General features: G+C 72.7%; 1 protein-coding gene across 3 annotated transcripts; it reads left to right on the top strand.

Moving 5' to 3' along the window:
* The first annotated feature begins 1,475 nt into the window (after window positions 1-1,475).
* On the top strand, window positions 1,476-18,045 carry NHSL3 (NHS like 3). Of its 3 annotated transcripts, none has more exons than XM_064525149.1 (7): window positions 1,476-1,868; window positions 11,871-12,026; window positions 12,294-12,349; window positions 13,278-13,395; window positions 13,757-13,873; window positions 13,990-16,860; window positions 17,194-18,045. In XM_064525149.1, exons 1-7 carry the CDS (start codon window positions 1,643-1,645, stop codon window positions 17,214-17,216), a joined length of 3,567 nt encoding a protein of 1,188 aa, XP_064381219.1. In that variant the 5' UTR covers window positions 1,476-1,642; the 3' UTR covers window positions 17,217-18,045. The 3 variants fall into 3 exon arrangements, with proteins under 3 accessions (XP_064381219.1, XP_064381220.1, XP_064381221.1); XM_064525150.1 differs by lacking the exon at window positions 1,476-1,868 and adding an exon at window positions 7,425-7,745; XM_064525151.1 differs by lacking the exon at window positions 1,476-1,868 and adding an exon at window positions 10,149-10,841.
* Window positions 18,046-18,174: the final 129 nt, after the last annotated feature.

The following is an 18,174-nucleotide window of genomic DNA, read 5'->3' as shown; positions in this document are numbered from 1 at the left end:
TCCTGGGGACACCCAGGACTCGCCGTCGCCCCCGCAACGGCGAGACCCGATACCTGCCCCCAAAGCCGGCGCTCCGGCGGGGACGCAGCCGCGCTGGGGTGTTTCTCCGACTCTTCCAGGCGTTTCTAGCAGTTGGCCAACGGCCCCAGGAAGGCGGCCAGGCTGCTCGGGAGCCTCCGCAAAGGCTGCGCTTAAGTGCACTTTCGCGGCTTTTCCCACGGGGAGCGCGGCAAGCCGAGCCCAGCCGCAGCGAGAGCCCGGGCGCTGCTGCCGAAGCTGCCGCTTTCACGGCGTTTGCAGCCCCCGTGGCATTTGCAGCCCCCATGGCATTTGCAGCCCCCCATGGCATTTGCAGCCCCCCCCGGCACACGCTCGCTGCGTGCAGGGGCCGGCAGAGCTGCAGCAAGCCACTGGGAGAGGAAAAAACCCCAATCCTCTGTCGTTTGGTTTTCAGGGTGTTGTTTATTCTTAGCAGCACGAAGCAGCAGGGCCCAAGGTGCTGCGTGGGGACGGACGTGCTGCTGCGTGTCGGTGGCCCGGTGGCACCCGGAGTGCCGCAGCCAGGAACACCCCGCCACCGGGTACCTTGGGGGCCGTGGCGAGCTGCGCCCCCTCCTCTGGGCAGGGGGAAACCGGGGAGACCCCCCCCGGGACGGGGACGCCCACCCGGGTCCCTCGCGGGCAGTTCTCGGCGGTTTCTCACGGCCCCCCGGGCAGGGTGTGGGGCACTGCGGGGGGGGGTTCAGCTCCCGGGGCACCCCAAACACGGCTGGGCCCCGAGGTCCTCTGGCCCAGGCACCCCTTAGCCTTGGGGGGGGACCCCCAGCAGCCTCGAAGAGGGGGGGACAGCTCACTGTTCCCCATCTGGGGACCCCCCCGCCATCCCTGGCCTGGTGACTCCCAAAGTCCTGATTGGGGGGATCTCACAATGTCCCCGTCCAGGGGACCCCCAGCAGCCTTGAAGGGGGGGGATCCATCACCACCCCCAGCATCCTCGGAGGGGGGGGACAGCTCCCCATCCCCAACCGGGGCACCCCCGGCAGCCCTGACATGGGGGGCACCCTCGCCGTCCCCAGCCCGGGGTCCCCCAGCAGCCTCGAGGGGGGGCACCCCTCGCCATCCCCGTCCTAGGGACCCCCGGGAGCCTTTGGGGGGGGGACGGGGACCCCCAGCAGCCTCGAAGGGGGGCACCCCTCGCCGTCCCCGTCCTAGGGACCCCCAGGAGCCTCGGGGGGGCCGAACCCCACGATGTCCCCACCCCGGGGCCCCCCGCAGCCCCGGCATGCGGGACCCCCCACCCGGCGCGGGGACCCCCGGCATCCCCGAAGGGGCCCCCGGCGCCACCTGCGCGGCGGGCGTGTCCGGGGGCGTGTCCCGAACTCGGGGGCGTGTCCTGCACAGGGGGGGCGTGGTCGGGGGGCGTGGCCTGGACATGGGGGCGTGTCCGGGGGCGGGGCGCGCCCGGGGCTCCCGCAGCCGCCGCGCCCGCAGGCCCCGCCCCGCCCCGCAGAAACTTTCCCGGGCGCCGCGCGGGCGCAGCCCGGAGCGGGGCCGCCGAGCCGGGGCAGCGGCAGCGGCAGCCGGGCGGGCCCGGCCCTATGGGCAGCGGCGCCCCGCGCTCCCCCCCTCCCCCGCCGCGGCCATGTCGGCGGCGGCTGCACCTGCGGCGGGCGCCGAGCGGGAGCGGGGCGGCGGCGGCGGCGGCGGGGCTCCGGCCGAGGCGGCCCCGCGGAAGAAGAAGGCCAAGGCGGGCTCGCTGCGCCGGGCCCTCAGCTGGCTGCGCGGGCGGCGGCGGCGGCGCAAGGACAGCCCCCCGCCGGGCGCCGAGCCCGAGGCGCCCCCCGAGCCGCGGGGCAAGAAGGGGCGAGGTGAGGGGCGGCCGCGGGGCCGGGCCGGGCGGGAGGCGGCTGACGTGGCACCGGAGGGGCCGGGGTGGTGGCCACGGGGGTGGCAAGGAGGGGCCGGGGTGGTGGCCAAGGAGGGGCCGGGGTGGTGGCCGTGGTGGCTGGGGAGGGTCAAGGTGGTGGCCCAGGTGGTGGCCAAGGAGGGCCTGGAGTGGTGGCCAAGGAGGGGCCGGGGTGGTGGCCACGGGGGTGGCCAAGGAGGAGCCATGGTGGTGGCTGGGGAGGGTCAAGGTGGTGGCCCAGGTGGTGGCCAAGGAGGGGCCGGGGTGGTGGCCACGGGGGTGGCCAAGGAGGAGCCATGGTGGTGGCTGGGGAGGGTCAAGGTGGTGGCCCAGGTGGTGGCCAAATGGGGCTGAGCTGGTGGTCACGGTGGTGGCCTGGGAGGGGCCAAGGTGGTGGCAATGGTAAGGGCCGAGGTGGTCGCCAGGGAGGGGCTGAGGTGGGGGTTGTGGCGGTGGCTGAGATGGCCAAGGAGAGGGTCGAGGTGGTGGCCACGGTGGCACCTGGAGGGGCTGAAGCGGTTGAGGTTGTGGCTGTGGTGGCAGTTGACGGTGGCTAACGAGGGGGCTGCGATAGCGGCCGTGGTGGTGGCCAAGGAGCGGTCAAGGTGGCCGAGGGGGGCTCGAGGAGGAGGCGGCCGCGGTGGCCGCCGTTGCGGTGGCCGCAGCAGCAGGCCAGATCCGGTTCCCTCCGGAGGGAACGGCAGGCCCCGGTGCAATCTCGTCCCTGCCCCGAGGGATGTTGCTGGTTCACTGGGTAGGTTTGCTCTCCGCTGAGTCAGAAGGTCACCGGGGCTGAGGGAAACCTGGACCCATGCCATCCGCCTCCTCCTTCTCCTCCTCCTCCTCCTCCCCCTCCTTGGGAGGGTGTTTGCCCTGCTCCAGGTGTGGCCCTTCCTGCCCTAGATACGGCCCCCACCCCGGGCCGGCGTCGCGGGGCGCCGTCCTTGGCCACCTGGGCACATCGCTGCCTCCGCCCGCCAGCCCGGGAGAAGCCCTCGGGAAGGGTCTTGGCTCCCGCTTGGCCCCGGGGCTCGTCCTGCAGCCGCGTGTGTCCCCTTTTCGCTGCCCGGGGGGACGTGACGGGGAGCCGGGGCCCCGGGCGGGCGGTGGGTGGTGGCACGTCCCCTCTCGCTGGTCTTCTCCCCGCGGTCGGTGGCCCAGCGAGAGCAGAGCTGCCGGAGGTGCCGCCCGTCGGCGGAGGCGTGCGCGGCCGCTTCCGTTAGGGACGCGGTGGCCCTTCCCGCAGGGCACGTCGCGGAGCTGTCGCCGCCTCCCGGGCTCTTGCCGAGGGAGAGGCCGCTGGTGGGGCACCCCGGCCTCGTGCCGCTGCCTCCATCCTCCCGGCTCTGCCTGCGCCGTTCGCTTCCCGGCGGCTACACGGGCCTGTTTACCGCGCCGCGATCTGCGATAAGGAAGGAGCCGGGGGAGGCGAGAGGGGATCCTGGAAAGAGGCTGCACTTTCGCTTCGGAGGTTCCCCCGGTGCCGCCGTTGTCCGGCCGCACCGTCCTCCCGGCACCGCCGGGATGGGCCCGTGGCCGCAGCCCGAGCGGAAAAGCGCCACCGTCCTCCTTGCAGCGCGGGAACGCCCGCGCCGGCTCTGTCATCCCGGCCGGCATCCGCGGCCGCCTCGCTCGCCCGCTGCGGGTCGGACGGTGCCTCCGAGGCCGGGAACGCCACTCCGAGCGCCGCTTTCCCGCGGCGGGCTGGAGGGGCCGCGCGGCGTCCCCGCGTCACGTGCCCGGCGGCGGTGGGCAGTGCTCAGGGGCGCGCGTGTGCGCGGGGGGACGTAGGACCCTCCGCCTCCCGGGCTGCCTCGCTGCCGGCCGGGAGCATCCCCCTTCCCGGGCAGGCCCCGGAGCCGGAGCCGCGCGTTTCCGCAGCACGGCTGCTCGGAGGTGCGCGGCCGGGACCGGCACGGGCGTGCAATGATTGCAGCTGGCGTGCCTGATTAACTCGCTCTCCCCGTGCTAATACCAGCTCCGTGCAGAGCAGCAAGGGCCCCACCCGGTTTAACCGTCTCCAGCCCGGCCGCCGGGCCCTGAATTTCCCTGGGGCTTTGCCACCGGAGCGGCGCGAATCGGGGGCTCGAGCACCGGCTGCAAGAGGAGGAAGCCGGGCGGCGGGACGGGCTGGCTGCAGGGTGACCTTGGATGAGTCAGGCTCTGCCTTTCAGCGTCCTTCGCCGGGCGGCGGGGCCGGTGGCACTGCCCCAAGCGCCGGGAGGTCGGGGAGGCTCTCCCGCTCCGGCGCGGTCGCGTTGCGGAAGTGGAAAGAGTGACAGCTCTGGAAGCGCCGAGCTGTTTGCCGCCCGCGGATGCTCGGTGCGGGGTCGGGTGACGCCGGGCTGCGGCCGGGCCAAGCGCTGACCTGCCTGGGGGCTGCTCTGCCCCGGCCTGGGAATTTTTCCAAATGGGAGGCCGGGAGCTGCGGGATGGAGGAAGAGGAGAGCTCGAGCAAGTCATTGTGGGCTCTGGCTCTGCCGCTGCCTCCCTAGGCGCCTCCCTGATGCCGGATGCCTCGCAGCACACGCGGCTCCTTCCCCGGCTGAAAGTCCAGAGAGCCGGGACAAAGTCCGCTCCTGCCGCCTGCCCGGATGCTCCCTGCGCGCAGCTCGGCGAAGGCCCTGAGAAGCTTTTGCAGCGGCGTTCCCTCTCCGCGCGCGTCACGAGCGGCCGGCGTGGCTCTGCCGCGCGACGCTTCCTCTTGCGCCTGGTACGTGTTGTCGGGCCGCTCTGCTCCAGCGTGTCCTTCCCACCGCCCCGACGGAGGTCCCAGCCCTGCTCCTTCTCCGCGCTCGCCTCTGCTCCTCGGGGGAGGGAACCCATCGCCCCGGTCTGCGTCGGCACCCGGGAGATGCAAAATGAGTTGGATGAGCAGGAGAAGGTTGGCTAAAGGAGCACCGCTGGGAAAAGCAGCCCGTTTCGGCCGGATCAATGGCACTGGGTGACGCCGGCGACCGCGGGAAGCGGGACGGACCCACGGCGCATCTCCTCTCCTCCCTCCGGCTGTTTCGCCTCGGACGGTCTATTTTAAGCCCTTCCGTGGCCCCTGCTCCCGGGGTGTCAGAGCACCTCTCGGTTCTCCCTGCGTTCGTCCCCGCCGTTACTGACCCCGGGGTGGGAGCTGGGGCGCGGGGAGGCCCCGCGACCTGCCCCGGGCTGCGCAGATGGTCCGACCCGCAGCGAGAGCCCCGGGTCCTGCCCCCTTTTCTGGGGGAACAAACAGCTCTGGTGTCAGTGTGAGGTTTCTCAGCGGGGAACGAGAAAGCTGAAAGCTTTCTCCTCGCCTCGCTGAGCGGCGCTTGCGAGCCCACGCGGATGGAGGCGGCCTGTCAACCCCCGGCGCTGCCGAAACGGGGTGCAGCTCGGGGGCCGGTGCCGGGCGGCGGTACGTGCGCGTGGTTTCAGTCCGATTTCTGGCTGTTGCTTCACGCAGGTTTCATAACATCGTTCTTAATCCCCTTTTGAAGTAAAGGAATTGACGTTCCAAAAATTTTAAATTAGGATTGCTTTCTTTTTTGTCGGTGCCAGCTTATTCCAGCAGCGACAGGCTTCCTGAGCGCCGGGGTCGCCGCGATGTCAAAAATAAAGCTGTAAATGCTTTGCACCGTCAGGGAGCACTTGCCGGAGGCTGCGCGACGCTTCGCCGCGTGCGGCAGCGGCTAGGCGGGGCCGCGGACGGGACGCGGGGGGCTGTGGGGTGATGGAGGAGCGCGCTGGGGCTCGAGGCGCCCCGGGGCCGGGCTGCAGCGACGCTGCTGTGTGTCCGGGCGGGAAGTTCCTGCGTGTTGCTCTGATAATAACCGAGATGTGAAATCTCGCCGAGCGCTTGATTTCCTCTGTCTCCTGCAGCCATATGGCAGAAGTGTCGCTGCGTGGTGCAAACACGGCGCCTGTATTTAGTCCCCAGCTTCTCGGCTCTGCCGGGACGAAGGAGGCCACGGGGACGTGCCGCATTCCCGCGCCTTGCCCCCCGCGTCTCCCGCTCCCCGGGATTATCTCCAGGAACGTGGTAATGGATTTGCTGAGCTGTAAGAGGCAGAGTGACACTTCAGAAAATGTGCACACCAGGAATCCGGCGGCCGCCGGGGCCGGGAGCCGAACAAAGAGAGGTGTGTCCTGCTCCGCGGCCTTCACCTGGGGACGGCGGCGGGGATCGCTCCGGCAAGTCGTGTTCCCTGAGATCCGATAAAACTACTTCGCCGGAGTCGTGTTTCTTTGGAGCAGGAAGGTTTTATTTCATAAGACAATATCATCATTGACTCCGGCTCCGGCGCTGGCGGGAACATAAGCCGCGGGAAGGCGGAGAGCCGCGCGGAGACGGAGGGAGAAAGCCTCGACCTGCCGAGCGGGAGCCCTGGGCCGTCTCGGCACCTCCTGCTCCGGCGAGGAGCACGGGAGCAGCTCGACGGGAGCGCGGAGCTGAGCTGTGGGCGCTCGTTAGAGACTCCCGGGCTCCGCTCGAGCAGGAAATCGCTCCAAACCCTCCTGGTTATTTCTGTTAATGATTGGGGATGGGGCGGGGGTGGTTGCCTTGGCCTCGCCGAGCGAGGGCTGGATGCCTTTCCCGTTCGGGCGGTGCAGAGTGTCCCGGCTGCCCGGGGCTGGGGCTCGCGGCCCGCCGGGGGGGCCTGCAACTCGGCGGGGGTGGGACGTGTTGGCAGCCGCCACGAAGCGATGGTGAGATCTGTATCTCGTTATCGGCTTCCTCGACCCACCTAGTTCCTTGCTATTACTGGAGCCTTTGCAGTGAATGGGGAGGGGGGGCCGCGCCGGCCCCCGCAGGACTTGCCCACCGCCCGGGCGGCTGACCCCTCCCTGCCCTTGCAGCGTTTAATTTTCTAATTAAAAAGCAGCAGGGAAAGCCGTGCTCCACGCTGGGCCTGCCTCTGCCAGGCTGCCCGCCGGGGCCGGGGCCGGGGCGCCCGCAAACCTGCCGTCCCGGGCTCGGCCGTACAGAGCCCGTCTGTTGCGCGGCGCCGCCCGAGCTGCCCTTACACAGACCTCTTTATTTTGATTTTTTTTTCCCCTTGTGCCAAGTGCAGCTGGCTGCCTGCTTGCAGAGCCGCGTGCGTTCGGCGCGGGGTCACGGGGCGGCGAGCAGCCGGGGTGGGGGGGGGGTTGCACCGGAGCGGTGGCCTCGTGGCTGCTCCGGCCTCACCTGCCCTGCGGATCGGGACCGTCCGTGGGGGGGTTCGGCTGCGTCGCCGTGCGATGGTGGGGTTTCTCGGTGCGACTTTGTGCGACGGCTGGAGCCGGCCCGCGTGCTGGGGTTGGCGCTGGGGGTCTGCTCCGGGCTGGTCTGCACCGCGGTACTGCTGCCGTGAGGCAGTTTGGGGGGGGGGGGTCCCAGTGGGGCTGGCGTTGGGGGCCCGGGACGTGCCCGGACCCCGAGGGGTGCTGTGCATCGGCGTTGCGGTGAGCCCCAGCTTGCAAACCGGCGGGGAGCGGGGAGCGCCGAGAGCATCGCCGTGAGCGCCGCGGGAATCGCCTCCATGGTGGGGAAAGTTTGGGGCCACCGTCACCCTCTGCCCGGCAGGGCCGCGGGGCCGGGAGGGTGCCGGGGGATCCGCCGCGATCCCGATCCCGGCGGCTCCCGGGAGGCCCCTCCTCTCTGCCTGTGCCATTGGCTCCGGCGGCGGCGGCCTGCGCGAGCCGAGCTCGGCCGGAGCGATGGGAGCCGGGAGCTGAGCGCGGGGCCGCGGTGGAGCCCCCCCGGCTCGGCCATGTAGGGCCCCGGCTCCTCTGCCCGGCGGCGGCATGGGCAACGCGCACCGCAAGAGGAGCCCCGCCGGCACCGGGATCGGCTCCTCCTGGCTCTTCGGGAGGCTCCGGGCGGGTAGGAGCGGGGGTCCCCGGCCAGCACCACCCCCGGGTGCTTTTGGAGGGGGCAGTTTGGCTCTGGGGCCGGGGGCCGATCGCTGCCGGCCCCCCCGGGAGGGCACGCCGGGGCGCGTGGCGGTGCGATGCTCGCGGCGTTCCCGCGCTGCCGGGGCGGTTGCGCTCCGTGACGCCGGTCCCCGGTCGCTTCTCCCGGCGTGCCTCGCTTTCCCCCGCCGCGGCGGGTCCGGGGAGCGTTTGCAAGGGGGGAGCCGGGTCTCCGGCCCCCATGGCTTTTCCCTGCTCCAGCGCCGCGGATGCAGTTGGAAAGCCCGGGAGGAGGCAGGGGAGAGGGGGCAGGAGGGGGGCGAGCGGGTCGGGGTGGCGTTAACCCGCTCGCTCGGCTTCTGCTCTCCCTCGTCTCTGCCGCCGGGATGCTCCGTCCCCCCGTCCCCGCTCCCGTCCGTCCCCCCGTCCCCGCTCCCGTCTGTCCCTCCGTGCCCGGGGTCTCCGTGCCTGCAGCCCGTCCCTCCAAAGCGGGGAAACGCCGGGATTTGCACCACGGGCATCGCGGCTCGTCCAAACCCCTCTGCAGCCGCGGTGCATCCCGGCGGCCTCCCGGGCCGGGGGGACATGTCACCCGGGAAAATCCTTCCCGGCGTGCGTTTTCCCACCGAGGCTGCTCCGAGGCCGGGCTGCTCGTCGACGGCTCCGGTTCCTCCCCTAGCCTCTCCCGCCGGGACGCGGCGGATCCGGGGACCGGGGGGCCGGGGGGCGGGAGGTGCTGAGAAAACCTGGGGCGAGTTCTGTTTGTTCTCTGCGGCGGCTCCATGGCAACGGGACGGAGGCCACAAAGCCGGAGAATTTGCATTGTGTCGCCTCAGCGTTTCGTTTCGGAGGGCGGCGGGGCGGCTGGGGGCAGGGCGGGCGCCCCGGCCCTACCCGCTGCCTTCCCCCCGCCCGGGCCTCCGCTCCGGGAGACGGGGCGTCGGGGGGCTTCTCCCGCCCCACGTCTGTCTCCGTGGCCGTTGCGCCCGTTCCCCAGCCCCGCCGTCTCCCGGGGGAGCTGCTCGGGGAAGGTCCCCGCCGGTCCTTGAGCGTCGCGGAGGCCGGAGCCTCTTATCGCCTCCTTATCGGCGCGGCGGAGCCGGGATGCCGGGCTCAGCTGCGCCCCGGGGAGCCGCGGGATCAGCCGGGATGCAGCCGGTGCTGCTCCGCTCCCGGGGGAGGCTCCCGGGGCCGGCAGGGCCTCGCGGAGGCCCTGGGTGGAGGCCTCGCCGCCGGCTGCCTCCCGGCAGGCCCCGGGCGCCTCTCCCGCGCCGGGCCGGCTCCGCAAACAGCCGATAAGGGCCGGGCCCGCCCCGGCGCCAGCGTTTACCCTGGCGCTGGCCCCGGCGCCGCCACCCCGGGCTCCCGGGGCCGGAGGGGGTACGAGCAAGGCGGCAGTGCCGGGGCGACCCGCCCGGGCGAGGGCACCCGCCGCTCCTCGGGGATCCCGCCGCCGCCCTCGCCCCGCTGCCCTGCCGGGCCCTTCCCAGCTGGCAGCCGGATCCGGCCGGGAAGGGCCGTGTTTGCCTTCAAACCTGTTTGGTGGCTTCTCCCGGGAGGGGCCGAGCGCCGGGGCGGGGGGAGGCCGGGGCTCGTGCCTGGCTGCACCGCGGCTCCGGCTGCACCGCGGCTCCCGGCTCCTGGCCGCAGGGAAAGGGGAAAGTGCTCGGAGCAAAGTTGCTTCGGTGCCTCCGCTTGTCCCGGTTGCGCCTCGTCCCGCGGGGACGTGCTCCCTCGGGGGGGGGGGGCGGGGGGCTTCCCGCCCTGTGCTTTAGGGCAGAAAATGCCCCGAGCGGCTTTTGCATTAGAAATTAATTTGGCTCGCGCCTCGGCACGGGGGGGGGGTGTGGGTGTGAGATCAGGTGGCGGTTCAGGTTGGGTCGTGTTTATTTACTTTGCGGCACTATTTTCCTCGCCGAAGCGTGGGCCTGGGGGGGGATTTGCAAGAGCCCCGGGGAGCCACGCAGCCCCCCCCCCCCCCCCCTCCTCCTCCCCATTTTTCGCCGGTGAGTCAGCGGGGAGCCGGGCCGGGCGTTGCTGCCGCGCGCGGGAGCCGGCAAGTCGGGGCATCGCCGTGCGGGCAGGGGGGGTTCGACGCCGCGTGCGGCCCGGGCGTCGCGCGGAGGGAGGCGGCAGCCAGCGCTCGCCCACGTGTTGGGAGAGCGAAGAGCAGCAGCCCGGCTCCTGCCCTGCAGCCGCCTCCGCCGCGGGATCGGGCCTCTCCGTCCGCCTCCCGCCCTCCCGGCTGCCTCCCTTCGCCAGGCTGTTCCGTAGCCGGGAGAGGCTGCCGGGACGCGGAGAGCTTGCGGATGGGGCAGCCGAGCTCCCTGGGAAGGGGAGGGAAAGAGGCCTCGGTTCATGCACCACTGTGTTCCTGGTGCGAGGCTCGTCCGGTCCCCGGTGCTCCCCTGGCCCGGCTTGGGCCCGCTCCAGCGGCACCGGCTGTGCCCCCGCCATCACGGAGCGGCGGGAGGCGAGGAGGGGGTGTCCGACCCCCCAGCGCTGCAGAGGCATCCCGGGAGCGCCGGCTCTGGGGCCCGAGCAGCCCCCCGTGCTGGGGGGAGCGTCCCGCTGGCACGCCAGCTCCGCGGCACTGAGCCCTGGCGGGGGCTGCAGCAGGCCTGGATAGGGATTTGGAGCACTTTTTGCTCCCCCCACCCTGCTCCGGGGGCCCAGCAGTGCCCGGCCGGAGAGGACGGAGAGGCGGCAGCGGATTAACAAATCCCCCTTGTGCCTGGGAATTTGCCGGCGGTGCCTGGCGCTCGGGAGCATCCGTGCAGGAGGAGAGCTCCCGCTTCCCGGCGTGCGGGGAGGAGGGGGGGGGGCGGCCCCCGGTGCCGCCGCGCAGCCTTCCCCAGCCCCGCGCGGCCGCGGCTGCGCCGGCAGCATCTCCGCCCGGCCGGGCATCCTCCCGCCGGCCCCCGCGCGCGGAGCGGAGCCGAGCCGCCCCGGCGCGACAGGCAGCGCCGGCCCCCGCTCCCTGGGGACCGCAGCCGGTCCCCGGCCACCATGGTGGTTTTCCTGGGCAGGAACCTCCCCTCGCTCCTGGCTTTCTTCAAGAAGAAGGGTGAGCGCAGGCTGTCGGGGGGGAAGGATGGAGGGGGGGGAGCGCCGTGTCCTCACGCCACCCCTACTCGCAAGGACCCCGCGCCGGCGGGGAAGGTCCCCCCGCTCGGTGGGACGTTAAGGGCATAAATCACTGCGCTGCTCTCCGCTGGAAGGTGCCGGGGGGGGGTCGGGAAAGGGGCTGCCGAAATTGCAGGGGCCAAAGGCTTCTGGAAAGGGCACGGGTAACGGGATGGGGGTGGCGGGGCTGCGGGGGTCTCGGGTTGCCGGATCCGGCCCCGTGTAGGGCAGAGCCGGGGGCTCCCCGCGTGCGCGGCCGGCTCCATTGTTCCGGCCGGCTCCATTGTGCTCGGGGCTGGAGCCGGCGCCCGCTCGGAGCCGGGGGCCGCAGGCTCGGCGTGTGCCGCGGGGCGTTGCCAGCCATCCCGGCGGGTGCTCGGCCACCGCCGTGGGTCCCTCTGGCCCTGCGCCGCTGCTCGTCTGCTCCCTTCCCATCTCCGGCGTGAAGTTGGGTTTTTCCAGGCTGCTGCAGCCCGGGCAGGAGGAGCCGGAGGCTTTGGGAGCCGGCTGGGCCGGCGGCCGCGTCCCCGCGTCACCCCGGCTGGGCCTCTGCTCCGGGCTGTGCCTCGGTTTCCCCCCACACCGCAGGCTCGTGGCCCCCCACCCGGGCGCGGGGGCAAATCCCGGCTCTGTGCGGCTTTGCAGGCCCGGAGGGTGGTGCAAAAGCAGCTAGAGAGGAAAGTCATCCTGCCTCCTCGTTTAATCATGCTCGTTTGCTCCCTAACGAAGTTGCCGGGGTGGCGGGTGGCGTTGGGCCCCCGGCGGTGCTGCTCCGCGGAGCAGGAGGAACCGCTGCGAGACAGCCCGGCTCCAGCCCATCGATCGGGCTGGCAACGCCGGGGGGGCCGAGGCGGGCCGGGCTGGCGCTGGGGGGGCACCGAGGCCCCGCCAGGCCGCCTGGGTCCCCCGGAGGCAGGGAGGGGTCGGCGTGCCGGGTCCGACCGCGGCTGACCCCCCCGTGCCCCCCCAGGCACCGCCAAGCCCGACAACGCCAAGCGGCTGAGCGCGCCGTACCCGGCGGCGGACGAATGCCCCGACAACGTCTTCTTCCCCAGCGCGCGCCCGCCGCACCTGCAGGAGCTGCACAGCCAGGCGCAGGCGGGGCTCAAGTCCCTGCAGCACCAGGGTAGGTGCCCCCGGCCCCCGCGGTGCCCTGGACGTCGCCCCGGGCGCGTGGGCGGCGTGGTTGCGGCTGTCCGGAGTCCGGCGCGGCCCCACGTGCCGGCGGCGTTGCCGGAGGTCGGTGGCCGTGGCGCTGACTGGCTGCTGCCTGCCCTCCTCCTCCTCCTCCTCCTCCTCCTCCTCCTCCTGCTCCCTGGACCCGCGGGCTGCGTCCTGCCCGGCTCCCGCGGCCCCCCGCAGCCGTTTATCCCCCCTGTTGCTTTTTTTGCAGAAAAGCAGAAGCAGACCAAAAGTGCCTGGGACCACGGAGACACCAACAGCCTCCAGGTGAGTGTGGACCCCCGAGCCGGCGGCCAGCACGGCGCTGGGTGGCTGCCGGGGGGGTCGGGAGACCCGGGGCGGCCCCTCGCTGCCCCGTGGCGCTGGTCGGGGCCGCAGGGCCAGGTTTGAGGGGGGGCCGCGGGCAGGGGACGGGGTGGATGCCCAGGAGGGACCTGGGGAGCGGAGCGGGCGGCGAGGGGAAAGCGGGGCCGAGGCGCTGGGGCTCGGCGATGGGGGTCCGCGGCGGCGATTCCCATGGAAGTGTCTGATCCCGACCCCCGGCTGGGCCGGGAGATGCTGCAGGATCCCCGGGATGGGGCTGGGGGTGCAGCAAGCCACGTCGGGGAGCGGAGCCCGCGCGGGGCTGTTCCCTCCGCCTTGAGTGGGGAAACCAAGGCACGGAGCGGGTTCGTGGCCCGGCGGGGGTACCGGGGAGCGGCCGGGATGGAGCCCAGCCGTGGCTCATCCCGGCTGCGCGCTCCAGCCGCCGGCAATTCCCGGGGCGGGGAAGCGCGGCGCGGGGGTGGCAGCCCGCGATGGCCCCGGCCCCAGCAACGCCCGTGGCTCAGGGAGGCCAGCGCGGGGCCCCCGTCGAGGCCGGGCAGCTGCCCCCAGCCCGGCTCCCCCCTCCCGGCCCGCGGCAGCCCCCCAGGCCCGGGCGCAGCAGGGCCGGGCGAAGCCGCGGGGCGGTTTCGGAGCTGGGCACGGGGCCGGGGGCCGCGGCGGGGTCCCTGGGGCTGCTCCGGGCCCCGCTCCGGGTGGGAGGACTCTGGATGCCGGCGCGGCTGACTCAGCCTTTGGCCCTCGGAGCAGCTTTTGTCTCCGCAGCGCCGGGCTGTGGAGTCAGTTTGCGGCGGAGAAGGGGCCAGGCGGGGGCCGGGGCAGCTCCTTCCCCGCGGCCCGGGGGCCGCCTGACCGCTGCCTCCCCCCGCAGTCCTGCGCCTCCTCGGAGGATGACAGCCTCTCCTTCCGGAGCCGCACGGCCTCTTGCGCCACGGACAGCACCTCCGAGGATGCCCTGTCCATCCGCTCCGAGATGATCCAGCGGAAAGGTACCCAGCCGGGGGGGTGGCAAGGGGGTGCGAGGGGGCCTGGGCGTCCGGGGGAGCATGGGGGGAGACCCGGGGGGCTTCTGGGCTGCGAGCTGGTGTGGGCCCGAGCTGGCGCGGGGATTTGGGGGCTCTTGGGGACATGAGAGCCACTTGCTGAGTCAGAAGCTGCTGCAGGCGTTGGGTGGGACTGGGCGAGCCGGACAGACGGAGGGACGGACACCGTCTCCTCCCTGCTCCAGCCGTGCAGCTGTTTGGCAGCTGCTGGCTGCCTCGAGCTCGGCTCGTCCCGGCAGCGTGAGGGGTTTGCTGGGGCCGGGGAGGTTGGGGACGCCCCGGCCGGACCCGCTCGTGCCTCCCGCAGGTTCCACCTTCCGGCCCCACGACTCCTTCCCCAAATCTTCGGAGAGGTCTGGCAAGAAGAGGAAGGAGAGGAGGACGACGGTGCTGGGCATCCCCCAGCACGTCCAGAAGGAGCTGGGTAAGCGTCGCGGGCAAGGCGGGTTTTCGGCTCCCGTCCCGTCCCTGGGCTTCGCTTGCCGTGCCGTGGTGCGTCCGGCCGTGGGGTCACGCGCGGTTTGTCCCTCCCTGCCCCAGGTCTCCGGAGCAGCCGGGAGCCCAAGGGACATCCCGCCGATGGCCAAGGGCAAGGCGGGCACGGGGGGAGCCCGGGCGGCCGGGTGTCGCGGCCCCTGCTGAACGGCGGCCAGGTCTCTGGTGACTCCATCCGCATCCCCACCATCGACGGGAAGCTGCCGCCGCCGGCCGCCCCCGGCGGAGCCCGCGTCTCCCTGGGAGCCTTGGAGGAGGCGGACGCGGCCCTGCAGAAGCACATCGAGCGGGTTTACTACGACGACACGCTGCTGGGCAGGAAGACGGCGGCCAAGCTGTCGCCCATGGCGAGGCCCAAGTCGCTGGCCGTGCCGGGCATGACCACCAACGCCCCGGAGCTGCTGAGCCCCGTCATGTCCATCTCGCCCCAGGGCACCTACATGTCCAAGATCATCCCCAACGCCATCCTGCCGCCCATGGTGGACGTGGTGGCCCTGACGCGGAGCAGCGTGCGGACGCTGAGCCGCTGCAGCCTGGTGTCCAGCCCGGCCTCGGTGCGCTCCCTCGCCCGCTTCTCGGAGCGCAGCGCCCGCAGCCGCGAGCCCTCCTCCTCCAGCGACAACTGGAGCCACTCGCAGTCCACGGAGACCATCGTCTCCAACAGCTCCACCATCTCCTCGCAGGGCGGCTCCGACCGCCGGCAGGCCGAGACGGGGCCCCGCGGCGAGGGGGAGCCGGCCGCCCGCGCCGACCGCCTCGGCGTCCCCGGCTCCGCCAGCCCGGCCGGCTCCGGGGCGGCCCGCGGCCTGCTGACGGCGGGGCCCCGCGGCGCGGCGGGCGGCAGCGGCCGCGCGTCCCCCGCCTGCAGCACCGGCAGCCGGGCCGAGGGCTCGGACACGGCCAGCCTGGCGAGCGAGCGCTCCTCCGCCCGCAGCGTCTCCCTCAGGAAGATGAAGAAGCCGCCGGCTCCCCCTCGCCGGACCTACTCGCTGCACCAGAGAGCGGAGGGGGAGCCGCGAGCCGAGCGGTGGCACGGCGGCCCGGCGCCCGGCAGCCCGGCGGGCGAGGACGACGTCTTCTCCCCGGCCCCGCCGAGCGGGGCGGGCGGCTCCCCCGAGGCCGCGCGGGGCGGCCCGGCGGCGACGGAGCCCGCGGCTCAGCCCAAGTGGAGCTGCCCGGACGGCTCCGACCGCACCATGTCCCCCTCCAGCGGCTACTCCAGCCAGAGCGGGACGCCCACGCTGCCGGCCAAGGGGCTGGGCCCCCCGCCCGCCTCCCCGAGCCGCGCCCGCGCCCAGCCCCGCAAGCCCGAGCGGGCCTGCTCGCTGCAGTCGCCCGCGCTCTCCGGCTCGTCCTCCCTCACCTCCATCTCCTCCTCGGCCTCCGACCCGGCCCCCGCCGAGACGCCGCCCTGCGCGCGGAGCCGCTCCGACCGCTTCGTCATCCCGCCGCACCCCAAGGTCCCCGCTCCCTTCTCCCCGCCGCCCTCCAAGCCCCGGCAGCCCCTCGCCGCCTCTCCGGACCCCCAGGACCCTTCGACGGCAGCCAAGCCCGGCGGCAAGTCCCCGCCGCCGTCCCCGCCGCCCGCCTACCACCCGCCTCCCCCGCCGGCGAAGAAGGCCGAGGCGAGCCCGGAGCCCGCGTGCGAGGCCCCCACGGACGCCGCGTGGCCCCCGCCGCCGCCGCCGGCTCCCGAGGAGCAGGACTTGTCCATGGCAGACTTCCCCCCTCCGGACGAGGCTTATTTCTCCAGCCTGCCCCTGCCCGAGCCCCAGCTGGCCGCCGCGGCTCCCCGCAGCGACGCCTCGCCGGAGCCGCCGGCCGGGCAGAAGCGGGCGCCGAGCCCGGGGCTCCGGCCGGCGGCTCCGTCTTTCTCGGCCACCGTGTCCTCGCGGATCCAGCAGCAGGGCCCGCCGGCCGGGACGGCGCCGCTGGTTTCCCCCGCCGAGCCGGCTCCCGAGGCCGCCGCGTCGCCCGGCAAAGCCACCGCCGGGCCGGCCGTGCCCCCCGCGCCGCCTCTCCCGCCGCCCGCCGCTCCGGCTCCACCGACCCAAACCAGCCTTAAGAAGGTGGCGAACGGCTCCCGGGCGGAGGCCAGGAAGGAGCCGGCGTCCCGGAGCAAGAGCGGCCCGGCGCCCAAGGAGGACGCCAGCCTGCCCATCGTCACGCCCTCGCTGCTGCAGATGGTGCGGCTGCGCTCCGTGAGCGTGGAGCCGCCGGGCCCCGGCCCCCAGGAGCGGCCGGCCCAGCCGGTGCCCCAGAAGCCCGTCCGCCGGGCCCTGTCCCTGCGGCAGCCCTCTCCTCCCAAAGACGCGGTGCCTTCGAGCCAGCTCCACGACGCCGTGCGCCTCAAGGCCGCCGCCTCGTCTTGCGGCGAGGCCGCGGAGCCGGCGTCTGCCAGGCCGGCCGAGAAGCCCCCGGGCAGCAAGGCGGCTCTGCCGGGCCACGAGGGGCCCCCCGGGGACGGCCGGGTCTCCCCGCCGCACAAGTCGCCGGCCTCCACCGCCAGCTTCATCTTTGCCAAGAGCTCCAAGAAGCTGGTGATCGAGACGCCCTCGTCCCCCGAGGCGCAGGCCGACCTGAAGAGGAACCTGGTCGCCGAGCTGATGAATTTCTCCGGGCAGCGCTCGGCCGCTCCGGCCCCGCAGGGCCCCGGCAAGGCGCCAGCACCCCGGAAGCCCGGCAAGATCCCCCCTCCTGTCGCCAAGAAGCCTTCGCTCGGCCCGGGGCCGGCTCCGTCGCCCCTGAGCCCCAAGGCGCCGGGCTCGCCCTTGCCGGACGGGAAGGCCAAGGCGTTCTCGGCGGAAGAGCGCAGGACTAAGAGCGAGGCGGCGGGGAACGCGGCCCCTGCAGCCGAGGGCGGCACCGCGGGGTCCCCCACCACGGAGACGCCAGCGCAGAGCCTTCCTGCACAAGGTACGTGGAGACGGGACCGCTGGGGCTGGTGACCCCCCCGGTATGGCTAACGCAGGCCCGGTTCGGCTGCCCGGGATGCCCCGTGGGCGCTTGTTGCACTTGCTTGGGACTCCTTCGCTGTGGACACCCTGGTAGTGCCCCAGGGCTCGAGCGCTTGCTGTGTGGGCTGGGGAGCACCGCGGAGGGGCGAGAGGACCCAGCACGTGGCCCGTATCGGGGCTGGGGTGACACCGGGACGGCTGGGTGAGCTGAGCGGTGCTGGGCTCGTGGCAGGAGAGGGGCAGCGCAGGAACACGCTGGGGCTCTGATGGGCTCTTCCCTCTTGCCTTGCAGACAGACGGGGAGAGACAGCTTGAAGGACGGAGCTGCAGGACTGGTGCCCCCGCGGACAGGAATCCAAATCTCTCAGGGACCTGGGCAGGTCAATGGACGAGTGTGGAACTGGCGATTAACTTAATACAGGAAGCAAACAGCCTTAGCCTCCACGGCCTTGATGATATTTATGCAAAAATGGTGTTGGTTTTACTTTCCTAAGTACTACAGCTTTATTTTGCATTTTTTTTTTATTGGACTCGAGGCCTGTGCTCAGAGCCAGCACCTCCTCCCTGCCGGGCTGCGGCTTGGTTTGAGCGTGCGGAGCAGAGCAGCCACGCAGAGAGGAGCGCGGGGGGCTGAAGACGCACCGCCCCGCCAGCCGGCAAGGACGCGGGAGGACGCGCGGTCCTGCCTGGCCGGGGCTCGGTTTCGCAGCTGGAGGAGCCGCTCCGCTCCCGGCCAGCCGGGCCCGCGAGGAATCAAAGCACTTTGGACGAGGGAACTGGAAGGCTTCAGCCACAGCACAGCGGAGGCTCAGCTGGCCCTGGTAGGACTCGGACAGGAGCAGGGGGGCTGGACGGAGGAGCTAACGCCAGTGGCGCTGGCTGGGTGGGAGCCCGGGCTCAGCAGCACTGGGGGCTGCCTGTGGCGGGAGCCACACTGGGTGGAGGGGGAGCCCGGCTGCCCCGCGAGCTGGTCTTGAGGCCCTGGGCTCTGGGGTAGAGCCTCGATTTCTGTTTCTGTAAACTTGGGTCACATTTTGATTTCTTTGATTGTAAAAAAAAAAAAACAAACAAAAGCAAACTACCCTCTGCCGCCGAGTAGCGCTGCTCAGAGCTCTGTACCTGGCTGGTAAAGATGATGACCAAAGGTTGCTGCCTCCTGTGCTTCCTGGCTTGTGGCCCAGCCCGCGCGAACCACGGCTGCGCCGGCTGCAGCAGCTGCTGCTGGGACAGGTCGGAGCGCCAGGCCAGCACCGGCCCCAGCAGCACCAGCTCC

Source organism: Dromaius novaehollandiae, chromosome 23, assembly GCF_036370855.1.
Source record: "Dromaius novaehollandiae isolate bDroNov1 chromosome 23, bDroNov1.hap1, whole genome shotgun sequence".
In the NCBI taxonomy this organism is placed as follows: domain Eukaryota; kingdom Metazoa; phylum Chordata; class Aves; order Casuariiformes; family Dromaiidae; genus Dromaius; species Dromaius novaehollandiae.
Note: the sequence above shows the minus strand (reverse complement) of the source record. Positions and strands in the feature narration are given on the sequence as shown.